Raw genomic sequence first — 22,478 nt, 5'->3', positions numbered from 1 at the left:
TTTTGGACTTGGCGCTTCAATCTTCTCAAGCCCCAAAATGATCTAAGAATAACAGTGTCATGGTTGTATATAAGACAGGTAATACCACATAAAAATCATTTTGAGAAGAGTAAAATAAATCTGAAAAGGGCATAAAATTGCTTAATTTCAATGCCAACAATGGACATAGGTATCCATCCTGTATGCTTCTTGGAATATAAATTACTGTTCAATAACAAGATTTTATAATCTATCTTCCCTTGTTAACAAAATTTACAGCTGTTCTGACCACCTTGGCCAACAGAAAAAATAAGGTTGAAGAATGTGTTGTCTCTGGTGCCTTCCCTTTTTCTTGAGGAACCTTTATTGCAGGTACATGGTCTGTCATATATATACATATGATCAGTCAACCACCATAACGGGTCTTGAGGGATTCTGGAGGCTCCTCTTCCATGATGCCTGAACCTCCTGTGGCCAAGTATTCACGAATGGTTGTTTTTCGGTCTGCAAGGAAAGTGTGATCCAGAAAGTTGTTGTAGGCTGCCTCACTGAGATTCTTTGCTGCTAACACACTACAGAATATTTCATCACCTTCAGTTTATGTACAGAAGTTGGCAACACAAACAGGTTAAAAGAAATGCATATATGTACAGGAACTGGAAATCATCTTATGATGCCAGTGCACAGTCAAAACAGGTGGATATAAAACAGAAGTTCGTGCTGAAGCTTCCCATGCATGAGCCATATATAATCATGGACATCCAATCAAACCATGAACGACTTTCCAAGGCGATAAAGATACAAAATACAGGTTACTACAGATATACTACTGTGTCATGTCTCTGTTCATGTGCAAGGGACATATGTACAGATCAGTGCAGATGTGCCTACCAGATAAGAGGTCACTAGTTTATTTCAGAAACACAACTTGGTCTGTCATCTAATATTCCTTGATAGCAAAATTTTAAGAACGCATAGCTCATATGTCCAATACTTACCAGTGCCGAAGATAAACACGGCAAGGTAAGATGTCATCCCGCCAAATCTTATCGATGTTGTATCGTCCATAGTGCTGAAAATAGATCTCCTTGCTTCCTGCAGGAAAATAGCTAGCATATATGGTATCACACATACTCCCTTTACATAACTATAAATAAAGCAGAAATGTATGAAAAGAGAAAAATTATCAATTGATCCAAAGGATGCATTATGGAACCTAGTGAGTACTCACATGGCATTACTGCTTGTTAATTAATAATTATGAAAGGAAAAAACTGTAACAAAAAGTGGCAATTGTTCATGGAATATTATATTTGAAACCTATAGCTCCATGGAAAGCTAAATGTTTGCAATCAGAAAACTCTTTCCAGCTTTTCAATATTGAGAGAATAAATAAACGTAAGAGATGGTAACACACACGTATGACAAAAATCTCACCAAGGCTTTGTTCTTGCAGTGTCAAAGATAGAGTTGATAAAATTAAAAACAGCAAGACAAGAAATAAAAAGAGAAAAGGCAAAAATATTATAGTAACTTGTTGCTTAGATTTTCTATATTTATGCATCGTTTAACTTGAAAAGGAAAATTACTGGCTAGGGGCATTATGGCAAACCCAGATAAGCCATATAAATGCTAGGAAGTGACATTTGGAACTAAATATTGATGTCCAGAAGTTATTCTAATATTCCAAAATCAATAATACCCTCTAATAGATTACCTTCGCATCGAATTTGAAAAAATTCCTCATCACTATAACGAGCACAAAGCACCTGCATTGATAACTGAATTAGCAGTTATCCCCTAGATGACTTTATATGTAACTTCTATCAAATCCCAAAAAAATAAAGGAGCAAGACCCTAATAAAAAATTAAACAATACAATTGCATACTAAATGGTCAATTTTCCACACACCGCCAGATTATCAAATGCCTTCCCATCAAGTGTTTCAGGCAAAACCTACAAGCAAAAAAAACAAATCTATAATTAACACTAGTGAAAATAATCAATCAAAACAAACACAATGATAGGTAGAGTAAGCAATCTAGCAACTTACACCTAGAAACCGAAATTCAAGCTCCCTCTTCATAAAAGCTGGAATCTGATTACAAAGTAAGATATTGAGTTAAGCTTCACAAAAATTTATCTGCTATTAAATTTAGTTCACTCATTTTTCACAATTCAATATTCAAATCAAATATAGGAAATAAAATCATACATTATACCTCTGACTTTTTAATCTCAAAAACTGTAACAATAAGCGTTTCACCTTCACAAGGCTCTACACTCAAGCTAGAAATCTCCTGAAAATTTCACAACCAACAATTAATGAGGTCATTAACTTTTAATCCAAGATTATTATTCAAAACTAAGACATTTAATGAGGTCATTAGCTTTTAATCCAAGATTATTATTCAAAACTAAGTAAAAGCAACAACAATAAAACCTTAGTTGCAAAACTATAGAGAGTCAGCTATATCCTCAATGGGGTCGTTCATAGGTATACACCCCAAATTGTATATGTATAAGATCCATTCATAAAAAATGACTAAATTTTACAACCTTTTGTTTTGATAACAAAGGGAATCTTTCTAAAGAAGAGCCCTTTGAACTCGACTCAAGCAAGTAACTGACCCCACTTGCTAAAACCAGTTGTTGGCTAATCATTGGGCATTCACCCATGATGGGCTAAGCAGTTTATGTAACTCTCCTTTGTATGGACTTGGGATTGACTGTGAACAAAATATATGACACTAGCCCCTGATGCAAAGTTAACTTAAGTAAAATTAAAATAAATAAATTTTATTCGAAGGCTAACATTTTCATATTTTCTAAGAAGCTAACGGCCAAAAGCTTTTTCCACTCCCAAATTTCTCATCTATTTCCTAAGCTTTCCCTGAAACCAAACAGACTACAATACAGGCAAAGTATAAGATTAATTAAATTGATCATTTTCCTTAGTGTAAAACTTTAAAAAAAAAAAAATAAAATAAAAAAATCCTCCTGCATTTTCCCGGCAAGCAAACAGAATATGGAAAAATATAAAATTAAGAGGTTAATTAAATTGAGAACCTTGGTTTCTGGCTTGGCTATTCCACGCTCCAAGAAAATCGGAGCCACGTGAGCGAACACTCGCCGAAAACCGTTGAGTCTCGCAACTCTGAAGTTGATCAGGTCAGGAAACGTACTCCTCGCGCTTCTCTCTGGTTCGCCAAAACAATATTGACCGTACGATCAAAGTTCAAAAAACAAAGTGCGATAATGATGATCGTGATGAAAGTGCAGTTTGATCGATCGTACCGGAGAGAAGGGAACCGAAGCCACAGATGGAGACGAGGCCATCGGAGGAGACGATGGTTTCGAAATCGGACTCGTCGGCGAGTTCTTCACTCGGTTTCAATAAAGGAGCTTGTGGCCGGTGAACCGAGGACATGGCGGTCGGAGATTGAGATCGTCGCCGGAGATCGATTCGGAGAGGAGAGTGAGGTAGAGGAGTAAAGCGAGTGAGAGTGAGAATGAGAGTTGGGCGGTGGAACCACGCGCGGGGGTTGGCGAGTGGGGGAGGGAACGAGAGAGAAAGAGAAATGGACATGAGATTTTGAGTTAAGAAGAAAGAAAGAAAGAGGTAATGGGCGATGGAGAATTTGAGGGGGTATATTAGGGATTTTAGTGAGTAATTACTAAGGATGTTTTTGAACCTCGATTTTACTAAAATTGAATTCAAACTAAGACTTGATTTCGCTAAAGTTGAGTTCTATGAGATGGAACTTGAGTTTTTAGTTCCACATTGGTCATGCCATGGCAGCAATTACTTGCATAGAACTTGACTTTAGCAAAGTCGAGTTTTACTTTGAATTAGATTTTAATAAAATTGAGTTAAAAAAAAAACTATATAACTAAATAACTTGCTAAAACGACTTTTTTTAAGTTATATAGTTCAAGAAAAGCTATTGTTTATTAAAAAATCACGATCCTCTCATCTTGCTTTGAAATAAAGTGTTTTTATTTTTATTTTTGTTTTCCCTCAATTGGCTACTTGTATGTAGATACTACATACAAGGTATTTCAAATATGTTTCTAGTGGATAAGCGTCTCTTTCATAAATGCACAAAAAACTTGTATGTGCATATTTGTATGTACATATTGTAGCAATTGTGCATAAATGCACAATTTTACACCCACTGATGTCGGTATTTTTTGGGTCAAAACATGTAAAATGAGTAACTTTTTCTATTATACAAGACTTTGCATTTTCTGATGTAGATGCTATAAGATCCCAATACAAAGGTAAAGCATGTTTACAAAGAAGTAAAAAGATATGCTGACACCTTGCCAGGCTTGAGAAGATGAAGATCCCAAAAGAAATTCGTTATCAATTTGTCAAACGCAAATTAATATACAAAAGGGATAATTACACTTTACCCACCTGTGGTTTACCTCTAATTCTAAGTGTCTACCCGTGGTTTCAATTTTGACACTTTGCCCACCTGTGATTCTCACCGTTACTGTGCCGTAACCCACCTCTTTACTTTTTGTTACTCTAACACAGAAAATGTAAAAAACAAAACCCCCAGCAGATCAAAACACTCTCACTCAAACCTTGAACATGAACATACCCAAAACTCAAAGACAAAGCCAAAGTCATTTTTCTTTCCCTCAAACTCTACTCTTTTCTCTTGTCCCACAACTTCTTTTTCAGATTTCCTTCTCTCTACAACCCGACCCACTCTCTGGTGCTCATCAGTCGAATTGTTAGGTACCAAACCAAATTTCAAAGATATACATCCCACCAATCACGACGTGAACAATATATATAACTTTCATCATTTGTTCAATCCAAAATCTGCATGAAATGCAGGGCATACGATAATTGGAATGTGTAAATTACATTTGAAAGGAATTAATGAAAATAGAACTGATAATTAATTTTCTAAAGTTGACTAAGCCTAAAATCAATGGAAAAATCTGAACAGATATGAAAAAACGTGCGGCCTTTTCCCTTCAATTTGGTGTGTACCATTGAATCATTGTGACTTAAAGACAAAGCCAAAGTCATTTTTCTTTCCCTCAGACTTTACTCTTTTCTCTTGTCCCATAATTTCTTTCTCAGATTTCCCTTCTCTCTACAACCCGACCCACTCTCTCTCAGGGGTGTTCATCAAATCGTTAGGTACCACTGAATCATTGTGGGACAATTTTCCTTTGACTGGCATCGAGCAAGATCACCTGAGTTCGTTTTTTCGGTATATACGGCGGTGGTTTTCAGCTGTGTTTTCAACTGGTTTTCGGCGATGGTTTTCATCTAGGTTTTCATCTGGTTTTCGGCGGTGGTTTGTCGGTGCTCCGATCAGATACACGAACCAAATCTGGGTTAAAAATCGTTAGATCTGGGTTTGAACTTAAGCCAACTTGAAACAAATCTAGGAAGATCTTGGTGCGAAAGCTTTTAAATCTGGGTTTGAATCAACCGAATCAGCCGGAGTCACTTTTGATATGGATTGATTTGCAGTGGGGGGTGGTTGTGGCTTCTGATGTGGTGATTGGTTTGCTATGATTTTTTTGGATTTGAGTTTTGTTGTAAGATTTGGGTTTTGTTGTGGGTTTGGCTGGGATTTTTTTTTTTAATTTTTGGATTTAAGTTTTGATGTAAGATTTGAGTTTTGTCGTTGTGGTTTGGGCCTGTGTTGGATATTGTTTTTGGGTTCAACTTCCTGTAATTTTTCAGATTTTTGGGTATGTTCTTCATGTTCAAGATTTGAGAGTGTTTTGATCCGTTTGGTGTTTTGTTTTTTACATTTTCTTTGTTAGAGTAACGGAAAGTAGAGAGGTGGGTTACGGCACAGTAACGGTGGGAATCACAGGTGGGCAAAGTGTCAAAATTGAAACCACGGATAGACACTTAGAATTAGAGGCAAACCACAGGTGGGTAAAGTGTAATTATCCCTATACAAAATTATCAAGCTGGCCAAGATGACATTAGTAAATTAACATGTTTATGTTTATTACGTTCTTCAATTTATAAATCATGTGATTTCAGATACTCAAATAAACTATTTTTCTTTTTGTAACATATCACTACCAGCGGTGTTAGAGAGGAATACCAGTAATGAGCATCTTCCAACTTCCAAGTACCTTCCAAGTTGTCATGTAATATATATATCCATTTATGCAAGAGTTGACTTTGTAAATTCAAAGCTGGATAATGCAATTTCTTGTTCTTTGCTGAGTGTGAAATGCTATTAGAATTTGTTTTGTTTGACCAAGTACACTGTGTCATACTGTGATAGAATATGGCACCTTCATAGCCTCTTTTTCTCCCCAAATTTTTTGAGAGGAACAAGTTGGGGGTAAAGCATTTTAGTCCCAATGAAAAAATTCAGTTTCTCAGTAATGTTTCTGATAGTAACAACTTTAATGTTGTCAAATAGCTCTTGCCATGCTGATGTCAATGAAAATACGGTTCTGCAGTGCTCAAAAGTTGATTATTCTGCAACTGAGGATGGCTTCCAGACCAGTCTTAACAATCTATTTAGTTCACTTGTTGTCAATGGGGCTCTTCAAAATGGCTTCTACAAGACCACAGCCGGAAAGAACTCCGACAAGGTTTATGGCCTCATACAATGTAGAGGTAACATATCTGGCAATAATTGTGCTGGTTGCACCAATAACTCCATTACAGTTGCATTACGCGCTGCCCGAAGAGCAAAGAGGTCTGGGTTTGGTTCAGATGGTGTTTTTTGCACTATTCAACTGAGGAATTTTTTGGGGTTATGGTAGATCATTCAGTGGCATTGATGAATGAAACTGATTATGATGATCTAGCAGTGATTTCAAATGGACTCTCCTTCATGAGTGGACTTGCATCTACTGCTCCAAAACAGCCTTTGATGTTCCAGACTGCAGTGATGGATGTTGGACAAAGTGGGAAGAGGTATGTGCACTAGAGATATCAGTAGTATTGACTGTGGCAAGTGCTTGGATGCTCAATTGGTGACTTTAAGGACAATAATTGGAAGTAAAAGAGGATGGGAGATTTATGGGTCCAGTTGTTTTATGTGGTACCATGATTCCAGTTCTATTCCAACATTTCAATCACTGCAAGTGAGTTCTGTGGTTATGTTAGGGTTTTTTTTTTTTTTTTTTTTTTTTTTTTTTTTTTTTAAATAAGAAAAACTTATCTTATTTTTATTAATCATAACATCAAAATCAGAAAATTTTTATAGAGTTTTTGTTGCTTTTTTTGGATGAAGTGAAATTGATGTATTTCACTACAGGTGCTAGAAGACTTCCTATGGAGTTGGAGTTGGCACAATCATTGCTGTGCTATCACTTCTGACACCTTTGTAGCTGTTTTTTCACCATTCTATGTGACTTCTGATGGTTGTTTTGGCCAAACATAAGATGCTCAAGATTAAACAAATGAGATGATTGACCCTACAATAGATTTTGTTTCTTAGCATCAAAGTTTGATTTTACTTCTGATTCAGATCTGCCTTTCAGAATCCATCTCCATTAATTTTATTTTTCCACCAACTTTTGGCTTCTTTACCTTTCCTAACACTTGAAACCCTGCATCTCTAAGGGCTCTGAGTGTAAACATTTTATAACATAGAGAATTATAGATCCACCAAAACATTTAATATGCTATTAATCAACTTGAGCTTCCTGTTTCTTGTTTCTCAAATTTGTTTAGTGCTCTGTAGTGGTGTGTGCAATATGCAAGGGTCAGCTTTTGCCATTGTAGAGTTTTCTCTATTCACAAATATAATCATCCACAGATTCCAATAACTGCATCTAAGGATATTGGTCAATGCCTTTCAATTTATACATTAAACAAAATGCTTCACAATAATGGCATATTCAAACTTATTACAAATGTCATGTCAACCTTGCTATGCTACATATCCAGTGGTCAACGTATATTTCAGATTTTACAACGACAAGTTGAACTGTGTATTCCATGCACTGGCGGCGCCCAGTGTTAATCAGGGTGTTCACAGTAACACCCTGATTTTTTTTTTTTTTTTTTTAATATAACTTAAAAGATTTTGAGTTTTAAATTAATATGGGTATTTTGACTGCTCTGGAAAGAAAATTTGACCACCTAAAAAAACACTTGAACACCCTTAATAACAATTGAACCCATTAAAAATAAAATTCAACTTCTCCAAAATTTTTGTCGGTTGAATGTGGAAAAAAAATATTGTAAGAAATGCTATATTTACAACATTTTCATAACAAATCTTAAATAACAGGTTGTTATTGATGAATAAAAAATAATTTTAGTGATAAGTTCAAATTGAAACTAGTAAAAACTTACAACTTAGGTTTTGTTGTGAAAATGTTGTAAAAATGCTGTGGACATCACACTTTTCAAAAATTGCTTAAACAAACATATTAGCCTAAAATCTCAAATCAATCGTTTAATTGTGATTTTTTAAATTGTGCTTCAACTGGCATATTTTAAAATTGCTATTTTTTTTATATGAAAAAATGCACACATTTCAAATAGCTAGTATGTTAGTATTTGCTTTAGTTTTTAACCGAATTTGTTGGATTTATGTAATATATTTTTTCAAAAAGATAATGTATTTTGTTTATATTAGTACTTATTTAGGCAATATGATAGTAATTGAATAGGAGATCAGTAGCTTAATAATTGCTTGGTTGTGCATATTGAAAAAGATGTAGCTAATAATATTGTGGGGCCGGGGAATTTATGATCCGGCCCACGCTCTATTAGGGCCTGGGGCCCGTGCCGAGGAGGGTATTTGCCGAAGACGAATGAGGAAAGGCTGAAGTGTCGAGTGGAACAGCTGAGGGTGACCCTGTCCTCGGCACTCCAGGACTTCAAGGGAAGAGCAACGTCTCGATGATGGCTACCCCCAAAAAGCCCCTTGAAGGAGATGCGAGTAGAATGGGACCCACGTGGGGGTTCAGTGCGAAACTAGTTCAGGGTAAATACGTCCCCTTCGCATTAAATACACCTGCCAGCGTCCTGACCATGTTAATGAGAAAAGACGCCTGGACAGGGTGACTTCAATCATCACAACTAACAGAAAGCAAGAAATGACAGCTGATGGGACGGGCACAGAAGTAGGCACCTACCTGATCAACAAGTGGAGGGCTAAGATCAACCAAGGAGGGCTATATAATGTGAAGTTTAATGCACCAAAGAAAGGGGCTGGGAAAAAAGGCCAAAAACCAGAGCCTCCCAACCCACCTTCAGGATAAAGACTCCTAGAGCGACCACGATTTAATTATGTATGAACACCGCGAAAAACCACTGTCTGGTGACCAAGGTCTAACCTTTCAAACCCACGCTCTATAAATGATATTGTTTGAGCCTTTTTACGTGCGAACCCAATATTATTATGGGTCGTTACGAATTGTGTCCTCACAATTGGCGCCGTCTGTGGGAAAGGCTTGTGTCTTGGCATAGGTGGTGGGTTGAGACAATCACTCACATCATTTCCAGCAGCCGGATGTAGTGGTCTAGTGTAAAGTTCCACTAGGGGCTACGTTTCTTCACTAGGGGCTGCGCTTCGTAGCATCAACAGCACGGATAGTTCTAGGGGCTTGGCCGAGGAGCTAACCCCCCAAAACCAAGGTCCCACGCCACAGTCGAGGGGTTAATTCCCCCAACTACTTAAAAATCAAGTTTTGGACAGAACCAAGGTATTGCATGGTCCTCGGACTCAAACCTATGGGGAAACCAACTACTTAAATATCAAGTTTTGGACAGAACCAAGGTATTGCATGGTCCTCGGACTCAAACCTATGAGGAAACCAACTACTTAAAAATCAAGTTTTGGACAGAACCAAGGTATTGCATGGTCCTCGGACTCAAACCTATGGGGAAACCAACTACTTAAAAATCAAGTTTTGGACAGAATCAAGGTATTGCATGGTCCTCAGACTCAAACCTATGGGGAAACCAACTACTTAAAAATCAAGTTTTGGACAAAACCAAGGTATTACATGGTCCTCGGACTCAAACCTATGGGGAAACCAACTACTTAAATATCAAGTTTTGGACAGAACCAAGGTATTGCATGGTCCTCGGACTCAAACCTATGGGGAAACCAACTACTTAAAAATCAAGTTTTTGACAGAATCAAGGTATTGCATGGTCCTCAGACTCAAACCTATGGGGAAACCAATTACTTAAAAATCAAGTTTTGGACAGAACCAAGGTATTGCATGGTCTTCGGACTCAAACCTATGGGGAAACCAACTACTTAAAAATCAAGTTTTGGATAGAACCAAGGTATTGCATGGTCCTCGGACTCAAACCTATGGGGAAACCAACTACTTAAAAATCAAGTTTTTGACAGAACCAAGGTATTGCATGGTCCTCGGACTCAAACCTATGGGGAAACCAACTACTTAAATATCAAGTTTTGGACAGAACCAAGGTATTGCATGGTCCTCGGACTCAAACCTATGGGGAAACCAACTACTTGAAAACTGAGTTTTTGATAGAACCAAGGTATTGTATGGTCCTCGGAACTACTTTAAAGAAACCTGGATACTAAGCAGGACCTAACACTACACGTGACATCTCGGATGATGCCTATATCTCCATTGAAGGAAGGTCTGACATGAGTTCAAGGCTCTACAGGTGCAGGTGAGCTAACGTTCTGAAACATGATTCTAAATATATTGCATACACAACTATTCATACATGTTAAGATAATTAGTTCAAAAATCATAAATAACAGTAAGTATCGACAATGGCAACTAACAAGTAACCAAAAGGAAAAAGGAAGAAAAGAATTTCATATACGCGTTCAACAGGTTCAAACTACCAGCAGATTACAAAGTTTTCGAAATAAAAAAGAAACTAGTTAATCATTAAACTAAAAACAAATACGAAGCCAGGCCAGGGTTTCTACTTCTTTAATTTAGCATCGGCCATGTCCTGGGAAGGTGGAACGGGATCAGCTTCGACGCCCTGGAGGATAGTCCTTTCTAGGGAAGACTGAGTAGGATCGATATCAGTACTCTTGTGGACCATAGCAAGGGGAATTGCCTGTAGGGGCTGGGCAAGTATGGCTGGCTCTTCGGCATCAGGCATCTGAGTGCCGACCATAGGCTCAGCAACCTCTTTGGGTATCTCGGGATCCGTACGCTGAAATGCTTCTATCACATCCTGAAGCTCTCCCCCTTTAAGCGGCTGGCTAGGAGAGGCGTCGACCTGTACAGTATCCGACTGAGTGACTCCTCCCTCATGTTGGTCGCTCACGGCCTTGGAGCTGGTGGAAGTGTCCTCACGGATGGCTGTAGGGTAGAATATGTTCTCCGTTTTCCACAAATCGGACGAAGCATCCACCCCAGCTCGCTTCAAGGCCTTTTCACAAACCTAGGAGCAATAAAGCCTGCATACTTCGGGAATTTAGGCTTTAAGGATGGCTTGGGTTTCAGCTACCCCTGCGTTATAACCCTCATCCTCGACCGTTTCCTTGGCAACCTCAGCCTCGTTTCTGGCAAACTCAGCCTCCTGCTTGGCCCTCATGGCTTCGTCCTAAGCGTACTCCGGCACACCTTTGTCATTCTCTACCAGGATCAGTCTTTTATTTAAATCACTGATCTGCGCCTTAGCTATTCGCAACTGATCCTCGGCTTCTAACAGACGTTTTGTTTGGTCCTTGGCTTGTTTTTGGGCGCTAGATAAACCCGCCGAGGCGCTATCCCTATCTCGGATAGCTTCTATTAAGGCAGCCTTGGCCTTGGCAAGGTCGTCCTCAGAAGCTTTGAGAGTCCGCGTAGCCTCTATGCACTTGGAGCGTTCATTCTCGGCCGCCTTACTCTGCTTGTTCACTTCCTCTTCCATCTTATAGGTGGCCTGGAGAGCCTGTCAAGGGAGATAAATACATCGTGAATGACGGACCGGGAGTAAGAGTTAATAAAGTTTTAGGGTTCAAGAGCCTTACCATGCCCAAGTGCCTCTTCGTGCTGAGGAAAACCTCCTGCATCCTCATTTTTTTCAACCCATCCATGTTGGTGGGAAGCAGCATGGTTCTCCCTAGTGCGTCTGCCACATAACCACCCTCGCCATCTCTAAGGTCCCTCATGGACGCGGTTTCCAGCAGTGGACCCCCGTGGAGCATTGAGGCGGGAAGCCAAGCGCTTGGCGAGGATTGGGCCTCGATCCCCTTTCCCTTACCTTGGGAAGATTGGGCTTCGATCTCCTTGCCCTTGCTTTGGTGTCCAATCTTCAATTGTTTCGCACGCGGGGCTTCCTCCCTCTCCTTAGAAGGTTGGGATTTTCCCCCATCCATGGTTTCCTTGCCCTTGGGACTCCTCTTTCTCTTTGAATCAGTGCTCTCCGGCCGAGGAGGCAAAGCTGGTTGGGGAGGAGCAGGAAGTTTGGGGCGGGGGGATTGTGGCTGTGACTTTGTGGAGGATGACCTAGTCTGGATAACCTGGGGCGGAGGTGGTGGGGAAGGAGCATTGGGTTGCGGCGTTCCCTGCACACCCTTCCCTGGTTGACCCTCGAGGAGTTCGAATAAGCTGGTCGGGAGCTTTCTCTTGAGTCCCATCTCGGCTTGAGAAGATGTGCCTACTGATGACAATTCTACCTCGGACAAGGCTGGGTCACCTATATCACCAGAAGGATCCTCAGATAGGTTGGCTAGGTCAAATACCCCAAACCCTTCCTCGGGCTGATCTAACTCACCTTCGTCCTCCGCTACTTGATGAGATAAGGAGAGGTCCACCAGTGGGATGCTCTCTGGGACAGATGATACTTCGGAGATTAAAAATCCTGTCTCGACCACGGTAATTTTTGGAAGCCGAGGACGGTTGGCGCTGATCACGTGCCTAGGGTCAGGAAATAACTTCTGAACGGGAGCGTACCCTAATATTTTGTGAGTGGCTCGGACTTGACCATCTTCGTCATTTACGAAAACTGCCTCTTGTAGAACAATCTCCAAGTCCACCCGGTTAACTAAGTGAAAATGTCGTTGATAAGCGTGTGGATCTACAAAAGAAAAACACATATGCATGGTTAGTTACCAAACCACATCAGATTAGAATGGCGCAAAGTGTCAGCGCCCTGCCCTTCCCTATACCCCACCTGGTTCTCTTTCTACTATGGGGCACAGATTGCCATCACGCCATTCACCGGAGACGATAAGGAAATCCTTGTTTAATCCCTTGTTGGAATCAGGGAGGTATTGAATTAGTCGAACCCTTTCGTCTCTCGTCTTCATGTAGTAGGATTTCCCCTTCAAATTTTGGAGATTATAGCACCAATTCACGTCATGATGGGTCAGTCTTAGCCCCATCTTTTCATTTAAAGCATCCACGCAACCCAGAATCCTAAACATGTTGCCGGTGCACTAGGTGGGGGCTAATCGGAAGTGCCTGAGGTAACCCCTTATTACCGGCCCCATAGGGATTCTCATACCCCCCTCTACGAAGGCGAGGACGGGAATTACTACCTCATTCGTTCCCCTCTTATAGTGCCACTCCCCCATCTTACAATGCCTCAGACTTACGTTGGGAGGAATCCTGTAATCGGCGATGAACTTTTTCATCACCTCTTCAGTATCAACTAATTTCCTCAGTCTCAATTTAGCCATCTCTATGATTTACTAAACAAACTCAACCAGCGACGGGAGAAGAAAGGGAACCAGTGAAAAATAAACCTAGAAAAGAAAAAGCACGAGTTATAGAGGCAGAGAACTTACATAAAAGAGGAAAGATGCTTCGGACAGGCTTTTTGTGCTGGAGATAGACTTGAGTTTGGACGAAAGTTCAGATGAACCCAGGGTATACGCGCTAGAACTCTTAAGTGCAAAACTGAAGAGATAGATCCGTTCCAAAAAAAAATCATTTATACTTCCTAGGGTAACTGCACAAAAATTCCCGCCCATAAAGACCAAGGAATCACCACCGTTTGATCTTCATCATGCCGTAGAACGTGGGAAACACAGAGCCGCCCGTATTTAATGAGACCACGTTTCACCTTCCAAGGGCTGCAGGAACATGTCTCGGGCAGACGGAAAGTCTCGGGAATCGATAAGTGACAAGGATTGATAGGCATTGACAGGTATCTGATGTCATCAAAACCCTCCTATCCATCCGAGGAGTCAGATAGCAGGATTTTGAGGGGCTATTGTGGGGCCGGGGAATTTATGATCCGGCCCACGCTCTATTAGGGCCCGGGGCCCGTGCCGAGGAGGGTATTTACCGAGGACGAATGAGGAAAGGCCGAAGTGTCGAGTGGAACAGCCGAGGGTGACCCTGTCCTCGACACTCCAGGACTTTAAGGGGAAGAGCAACGTCTCAATGATGGCTGCCCCCAAAAAGCCCCCTGAAGGAGATGCGAGTAGAATGGAACCCACGTGGGGGTACAGTGCGAAACTGGTTCAGGGTAAATACGTCCCCTCCGCATTAAATGCACCTGCTAGCGTCCTGACCATGTTAATGAGAAAAGACATCTGGACAGGGTGACTTTGATCATTGCAACTAACAGAAAGCAAGGAGTGACAGCTGATGGGACGGGTACAGAAGTAGGCACCTGCCTGATCAACAAGTGGAGGGCTAAGATCAACCAAGGAGGGCTATATAATGTGAAGGTTAATGCACCAAAGAAAGGGACTGGGAAAAAAGGCCAAAAACTAGAGCCTCCCAGCCCGTCTCCAGGAGAAAGACTCCTAGAGCGAACACGATTTAATTATGTATGAACACCGCGAAAAACCACTGTCTGGTGACCAAGGCCTAACCTTTCAAACCCACGCTCTATAAATGATATTATTTGGGCCTTTTTACGTGCGAATCCAATATTATTATGGGTCGTTACGAATTGTGTCCTCACAAATATTAATAGTGAAACTATCATATCACACAACAATTTTAAAATATGAAAACTTGTGAAAGAAAATTTTAAAATTTTAAAATTTTATATATTTGAATATGTTTTTATTTTGTGATGTTAATATATTCAAGTTTTATTATTAATAAATTTATTAAAATTAAGTGTTTTTAATGACCACCCACAAAAAAAACTTTGTGGAGCCGCCACTGATTCCATGATAGAGTAAATTTGGAGGACATGTGAACCTTATGCATTTTCTGTTACTCAGAATCAATTAGTCCAATAAAGGTTTACATATATACAACAATTTTGATGATAACTGGAAGGCAATGGCCATACGCAATCACCTAGCTTTTCTCATGCAACCTGTTTTGAGACTTGAATAGGGTTGATTGGTTGAGAGGTTGTAGTGTGAAAAAAGAGGCAAACAGCTGAGATGTCATCCTTTGCAATGCCTCGCTTCTTATGTTTCCATGCATGAACAGCATGCTCCACCAACCTTTTAGCTGACTTTTCTCTAACAGGTGTTGAAGAAACAATCTGTACAGCTTCTTGGTTGGAAATAACATCCCATAGCTGAAAAGAAAAGAAATGAGCTCCACATACAATATAAAGTAACTATGTTATTCATAAGGCTAGATAAATGTGCTCAAACTTATGCCATCACCATTATACTTGACTTCTCAAAACATGTTTACCTTACCTTATACTATGCAATGATATTTCAAAAAACATCATGAATAATGTTCTTGTTATTTATATTCATTCCACAATTTCTGTACACTAGATGATATTATCTTATGGGAGAGTGATTTCATTCAAGAACTTGCTTCAGGTCATATCCACTACTCAAGAGTTCTGCATCTGACAACTGAGTATTTTGTCATTCTAAAATATCTACTCACAATAACAATGGAAATTATAATGAGTTGTGATTAAGAGGGGGAAAAAAAGAGAGTAATTGTGTGATTAAGAGAAAGTCCGAAGGTCCTAGCCAAAAGAGAGGAAAAGAGAGAATTTGGAACCATCATCAAGAAAATACGTACTCCATCTGTTGCCAATATGACAAATTTGTCTCTGCTAGTTATGTTCCTTTGTGTCACATCTGGCACAGAAATAAGCCCAAATTCCTTCAGGCAGTAGTCACCCAAGGCTCTTGATAGTGCTAGTCCTGGTGTCTCACCATTAGGCCTCCAGATCCTGTGCACCCCAGGTTCATCATCTAAACAAAAGACTCGCCCTTTGGATTGTGCAATTCGCTCAGCCTCCTCTGCAACCAAAATAGAAAGGACTGTAAATTCTTAAGTAATAGATACACGTGCATACAGAGAGAGAGAGAGAGAGAGAGGCTAACGAGGTAAATTGGGCTTGAAGTCAATGCTAAGCTGAAGTGGTACCAAATGGCCATCATCTGATGTTGTTGCCAATACAGCTCGGGAATCACCAACATTTGCCATGACAAGATGTTCACCCTGAAGACAATTGGTGAGTAAATAGTTCAAGCTACTTATGATCTTTAACAATTCAAAGATCCATAACAGGCCCATAAATAGTACCCAAAAAAAAAAAAACAAACTTGCTTCAGGCAACTACAATAATAGTCATATTACTCAAAATAATCTCAGAAATCCAATTTTTCCTATAGTTAACCTGATTACTAGCTAGGAAAGGAAACATTATACTTACTCACACTAGATGATAATAAATAGCAGATGGCACATACTGTGACAGAATTGGAAATGAACTTTGAACATGCCACCAAGTTAGAAAAATATGTGAATATGATATAACATACACCATTCCAAACAGTAGGACAAGTACAACTGCTTTTCTGAGCTAGCCTGACAGACTCTTGAATGAGTAACTTGTAATAAGACCTATGTCCACATGTTTTTTCTGTAAAACAGTCTAATGACTGATAAACCAAATCTTATCATATGGAAGATATCTAATCACCTGTTTAACAAGTGTCAGAGCTGTAGTACCGCTACAAAAAGAATCAATTCCGGGATGATGCTTAAGCTCTTGGTCAACAGCCGCATAAGTTTTTAAGTAGGATTGCCTCCATATATCAAAAAGATGAAGGTTTCTATCCACTTCAATTTCAAAATCCAGGTCAAGTGAGGTTGAGGCTAGAGTCTCTTGCCAATTGCACAGCAAAGAAGCAGGCACTGATTTTCTGACCCTTTTGGCTACAAGGTGTCCCCATGGGCCATGCCCATCAAAAATCCCACAAAAAAGCATGTCTTCTTGGCATCCAAACTCCTAACAACCAAACCACGCTGATAAATTGATCAGAAGGAAAAAAAAAAAATTAAAAGAAATTAGATCTGCTACATAAGTCAAATTTTCAAACGTCTGTAATGGTTTATGTTAAAAACAGCTAGATATCAACATTGAACATGTAGTGACATACCTCCCAAACAATTAAGCAATCCTGATTAATTCCTTTCATCCCTCTCTTTGAGCACACTGACACCAAGTTGTTTGACTTGTTGGCTTTCACAGTGCCAGAAGAACTCAATATCAGCTCATTCTTCTTCGCTTCCTTTGCCAACTTTTCTGCAGTTTCCCTTCCAACATCGTTCTTATTATTCGTCTCTTTCTTGATTGGTACACTTCTTGTGAATCCATCAAGAAAGGAGGGAAAAATCACCATCACCTATATAGCCCGATCTTAACTGCAACTCAGCTGCTTTACAATAACTATGTTAATTATTTGATAAAGTTTCAAATTACAAGTCCATTTAATTGCCAATAAAATGACAAAACAAAATTTAAAATAGATGTACTTTTTCCTCAAAAATAACTTTGGAATTTGAAATTTTATCTAACATACAATATATCCAGAACTTGTAAATTTAAGATTATAAAGTCAGCTTCTTTTTCATTTTTTTTGCCTCAGCAACCAAACGGAAACTACCTAAACCAAAATTAAATATTCAATATACCAGGGAAGTATTTCAAACCTAATGTATTCAGATGAAAGAAGAAAATTTTATAAAATTGAATAGTCATTAGACATGCAATTACAACAACAGTGCTCTTTCAATTTAATTTTCAAAGCCTCAGCAAACAAGCCATAATAAGAAACTAAACTGAATAGCTTTATTAAGCCTAAAGACTTTTTTTTTCTTATACCCTAAAGTGAAACTAACAATATCCAAAGTGGAAGTCTCAAAATTTCTTCTGTTGTAGAATTTTTTAAGCATCTAAACAAAGCATATATAGGATTACTTAAAACCAACTCAACTACATTTTTTTTACACGCATGCCAAAATTTTCTTAGCTACCTATCAAAGACAGAAGACTTAAAAGTTAAAAGAACCCATTAATTTGTGGTTGCTAAGAAAACTAACCCAATAAAATAAAACAAGCTTAGACAATTTTTGCATAGTTTTGGTATCCAATAAATAACAAACACACACCTCAACTACATACCCTAGATTCACCCAAAAAGAAAAAGAAGAAGAATAACCAATTACATACGAGAAAACAATCAGTTAAATGCCTGAAATCTGATACTTCTGCCAGAAAAGTTCCTTCTAACCAAACCTTTGAGACCGATAGGCTTTAGTGTGGCTTACACTGCATTCTTGTTTTCTTCCACTTGCAAACCCAAGTGTACCTACGTAACGGATACCTTTATAGCAAATGTAAGTTGGTGTGAAAATACTATTAATGCCATGGTTTGGCTATTATGTGATACAAATGGCAAGGGCATTCTGGACATTATGGAGGTGATTCGATCAGGTTGGGAGTTGCATCATCCCCGCCTACTTTTGACGTGCTTCTAGTAAAAAGTTTAGTTTAAGAAACCAAATGAATAATGCATTTGGAAGCATCATCAGGGGATTATAATGAACTAATCAGAATATCCTAAATGAGGTCGGTATTAAACATATACAAATAGCTAATGACTAGTAGTACATTGCATGCAATTAAATAAGATATTTATATGGATGAAATAGGTTTTGATTAAAATTGTATATCTTCTTGAATAGTTAATTACTAATACTTTGTCAAACAAGAGTTCAAGGACGAATGGATTGTAAATAAATCCAAGGAACCAAATAAAAGGCTATTAGCTAGCCAGCTGTTTAGGTGGACCATGGATGTCAAATGTCAAAAAATATAAGATAGTTGTTAGTTGTGACCCTTTTTTTGTTGTTGATATGTGCATATTATGGACTTGTTTGAAAACCATAGAGCTTTTAAAGGTGAAAATGTAAGAGGGACCAGATATGCGTGTTAGATTCTAGTTGTAGATTGAGGAGATATAAAGACAATAGCAAGGCTTGGAGCAAGAAATATAAAGTAGAGAGAAAAGAGTGAAGATATAGATTTAGATACATCATACGTGAGGCCATTGGGTTGCAAGTTGCTACTAGTGGATTCCAAGTCATCATTAACAGCAGTCTCAATTATTTGACTAATCTGAGAAAAAAATATGAAGAACCAAGATCAACCAAATCACTAAAAAGCTTCCAAGAAGATAGCATATTCATTCAACAAGTGTGAGATAAAAAAAAATATATAGAACCAAGATCAACCAATCAAAATAAATGAATCAGCTCTTTGTCCTCAATAAGTACACCAATCTGAAAAAAAAAATTGTGATACTTAATCGGAAGCTACTCCAAAGGCAATGCAGCTAAACATATAGTCAAACCATCATATAAAATGTTCAGAGTTAAACTGTGGTGTCCCAAATAATATTATCACAAAAACTATCAATTCAAAATAGTAATCACACACAAGATATAAATATTTACGTAGAAAACTCTTTTCTCTTTGAAGGAAAAAACCACGGGACAAACTCCAAATCAATTCACTATTTGTCAAATCAATTACAATAATTCATATGTATGTCTCACGGCTAAAAAAAAATCTCTCATATTATTCTTTACTCACACACACTAATTATTTCTCTCAAAAATAGCAACACTTTGCTCTCTCGTTTTTATTTTCTTCTCCACGCACAGCTCTCTCTTGGCTATCTTCTTTTCTCTTGACTGCACTTTCTCTTTTTTCTTGTGCAGCTTCCTCTTTTTTTGCTCTTGCACATACTCTCTTTGTGTCTTCTCAAAGGCGGCAGTCCTTTACTCTCTCATTTTTCTTGAGTTCCTCCCAAGCAAAGATCCCTTTTATTCTCTCTTGATTTCACGCTCTATTTTTCTTCTCCCCAAAGGGAGGACCCTTGGGCCAAAGCCAAAGACAAAGCCAACAAATTCTTTGTAACATTGTCTATTTATAAGACTTTTTTCCTATTCTCTTTTAAATTAGGAATACATTACTTCTTTAATAAGGAATAAACTTCCCCTCCACACCAAGGAATAGTCTTTCCTTTTACACAAGAAAATAGACTTTCCTTCTACACCAAGGAATAGTCATTCTTTCCACACAAAAGAAACCTAAATTAATTTTTCCTTCTTTAACTAGGAAACCTAATTGACTTTCTAAGTCACAATTGGAATTTGAGACAATTTCCCAACATAAACATGGACAAATCTAAATCAATCAAGAATTTTGACATAACTAATATTAAAAAAAATTTAAGGGAAAAAATGAAGAAGAATATTCTGCACTGTTCTAATGCAACAAATGGTAGCAATCTGGGTATTAAAATAAAGTACTCGTTCACAATGTTCACAAAATCCAACGTCTAGCTTATACAACCAAACCAATATGACATTAAGTTTGAAAACAAAGAATTTCCATGCAAAAATTACGGATTCGTTTGGTAACGTTGTTCTGATTAACTGAAAACGGTTGCTTAAAATGCCATACCAATCAGCCCCTAAATCTTTTTCAAATTCATAACAAACCCAGTTCACCCAATTGCTACTTCTTAGAATTGCTGTGATCACAAGCTGGTTTCTTTACAACAGAAATCCTACTCCCAACAGTGGAGGACTTGAATACAAACTTATTAGCATCACCAGGAACCCCTTTCCCACCTGGGTTTTCTTTTTCTTTCTTGGTCAAAGAAACATGTTGCCACTTCACATCATCATCATGAATCCTTTTCACACAATCTTCATTCTTTGGCTTCCAAAATATTGACTTTATAAGCGCTTCATCCTCTTCTTCTTCCAACTTCTTCTTCTCCTCTTCTCTACTATTCAAGGCCCCAAGCATTGCATCAAAACTCACACCTTCACGTCTAGACTTCATGGATTTCATCTCACTCAGACCAGCATCAATCTCCATCTCTCTCTTTGAATCCAAAGCCTTATTCTCCAAACCCTTCATTGCATCACCCGTCTCCTCAGCTTCCCTTTTCCTTTTCTTAGTCTCAATCAAGTCATCCTCTTCACGCCAAGGCTCAAAGTTCCTCGTAGCGCCAGACTCAACAACGTAGTCACTATTTTGTGGGTCTGTCTTCATAGTAATCTCAGAAGAGCACGTGGTGCATTTGAAGTAGAACCTGAATATTTGAATACCCAGATAAGTCTCACCCATCACGTTTTCTTAGCGGGAATTGAACTTGGTGCCTTTGTAGATGTAGTTGCCGCAGGTTTTGCAGCGAATGCTCATTGGGAGCATCATGCGGACCTTGATCTGATCATTCTTGGGATTCTGAACCCTTGGAAGCTTCGAGGGGTCCAAGTCCGGAGGGATGTACTTGTTCAACACCTTTCTCTCTCCCATCGAAGCGTTCTGCGATATCCAAATCCAAGAGGGTCTAAAGTTTCTGTGACAAATCTGAGATTTTGCTTGTATTTCAAGCAAATCTAAGTCGGTTTGAACTTTCAATATGAATGGGCTGGGCCAGAGCAAGACCAGGTCCAAAATAGGTTTTGGGCTCTCCATCCAACTTGAACCGACAACAAGACAAAGAAAGAAGAAAAACTTTAAAATATTAAATTAAAAAAAAAAAAAAAACAAACAAACGAACAAAGGAAAAATGGGAAATTGGGCTATATTGGTTTACCCAATTTTCATCGCTCATCACTCAAAATTTGTGAGTTCTATTAATAATTGGTTTGTTTGATTTGATTTTTATTTTCAATTTTCATAATCCATTACTCAAACTTATGAGAATGAATATTGAGTTTTGAAAAAAAAAAATTTGGGAGTTTTTAGCCTTATAGGAACTGAGTTAAGTGACTTAATTGTAATAAAACATAAACTTATGGGGCCCACAGGTAAGTGTTGTCACACTCAAGTTAGACAACACTTAAGTCCACTAATGGCTTTCTCTCTTTCTTCTTCAACTCTCTTTCTCTCAACTGTTCTTTCTTTCTTTCTTCTTCAACCCGGACACAGCACACACTTCATGTGGTTCTCTTGGAACTCTTGACCTCAGTTAGGTCTCTCACATTAAAGCTCTCAACATTATATTTCTTTCAGCCTCACAATTCTCTTGGTCTCTCATCTCTCTCAATCCAACAAACCCCTCTCAAGTGATCGATTTAACTTGTGATTTGTGTGGAGAGAGGGAAATGTTTGATAAAGTATCACACAGGTTTTTAAGAGAAAACCTAATAGTCGTTCTAAGTTTTCTAACTAATGGGCTCCGTAAAATTGAGTTAAAGTCACTTTTTCTAAATTGAAAACTAAGCCAAGTACTAGTGTCAAACACTATGTGAGTGAGTTAAGAGAAAATAAGGAATTAGATATGAGATATAAAAATAAGTTGAGTTATGAGTATTGAGATATGAGTGACAT

General features: G+C 38.5%; 2 protein-coding genes and 2 pseudogenes across 6 annotated transcripts; 1 reads left to right on the top strand and 3 right to left on the bottom strand.

The window, feature by feature from the left end:
• Positions 1–95: 95 nt before the first annotated feature.
• LOC115993808 lies at positions 96–3,620 on the bottom strand. Its single transcript, XM_031117782.1, has 8 exons — positions 3,278–3,620; positions 3,050–3,180; positions 2,203–2,280; positions 2,034–2,078; positions 1,892–1,936; positions 1,697–1,748; positions 978–1,074; positions 96–551 (listed from the first exon to the last, which is right to left on the bottom strand). Exons 1-8 carry the CDS (start codon positions 3,567–3,569, stop codon positions 386–388), a joined length of 906 nt encoding a protein of 301 aa, XP_030973642.1. The 5' UTR covers positions 3,570–3,620; the 3' UTR covers positions 96–385.
• A 2,747-nt stretch (positions 3,621–6,367) lies between these two features.
• Positions 6,368–7,377, top strand: LOC115949815 (annotated as a pseudogene).
• A 7,650-nt stretch (positions 7,378–15,027) lies between these two features.
• LOC115993876 (probable protein phosphatase 2C 34) lies at positions 15,028–18,485 on the bottom strand. 5 transcript variants are annotated; one of them, XM_031117858.1, is made up of 6 exons: positions 18,294–18,485; positions 17,221–17,499; positions 16,761–17,069; positions 16,159–16,276; positions 15,851–16,074; positions 15,028–15,380 (listed from the first exon to the last, which is right to left on the bottom strand). In XM_031117858.1, exons 2-6 carry the CDS (start codon positions 17,461–17,463, stop codon positions 15,162–15,164), a joined length of 1,113 nt encoding a protein of 370 aa, XP_030973718.1. In that variant the 5' UTR covers positions 17,464–17,499; positions 18,294–18,485; the 3' UTR covers positions 15,028–15,161. The 5 variants fall into 5 exon arrangements, with proteins under 5 accessions (XP_030973718.1, XP_030973719.1, XP_030973720.1 ...); XM_031117859.1 differs by having other exon boundaries at positions 17,221–17,510; positions 18,360–18,485; XM_031117860.1 differs by having other exon boundaries at positions 17,221–17,496; positions 18,360–18,485.
• A 2,105-nt stretch (positions 18,486–20,590) lies between these two features.
• LOC115950835 lies at positions 20,591–21,533 on the bottom strand (annotated as a pseudogene).
• Positions 21,534–22,478: the final 945 nt, after the last annotated feature.

The sequence above is a fragment of the Quercus lobata genome, chromosome 6, assembly GCF_001633185.2.
Source record: "Quercus lobata isolate SW786 chromosome 6, ValleyOak3.0 Primary Assembly, whole genome shotgun sequence".
Taxonomy (NCBI): Eukaryota; Viridiplantae; Streptophyta; class Magnoliopsida; order Fagales; family Fagaceae; genus Quercus; species Quercus lobata.
Note: the sequence above shows the minus strand (reverse complement) of the source record. Positions and strands in the feature narration are given on the sequence as shown.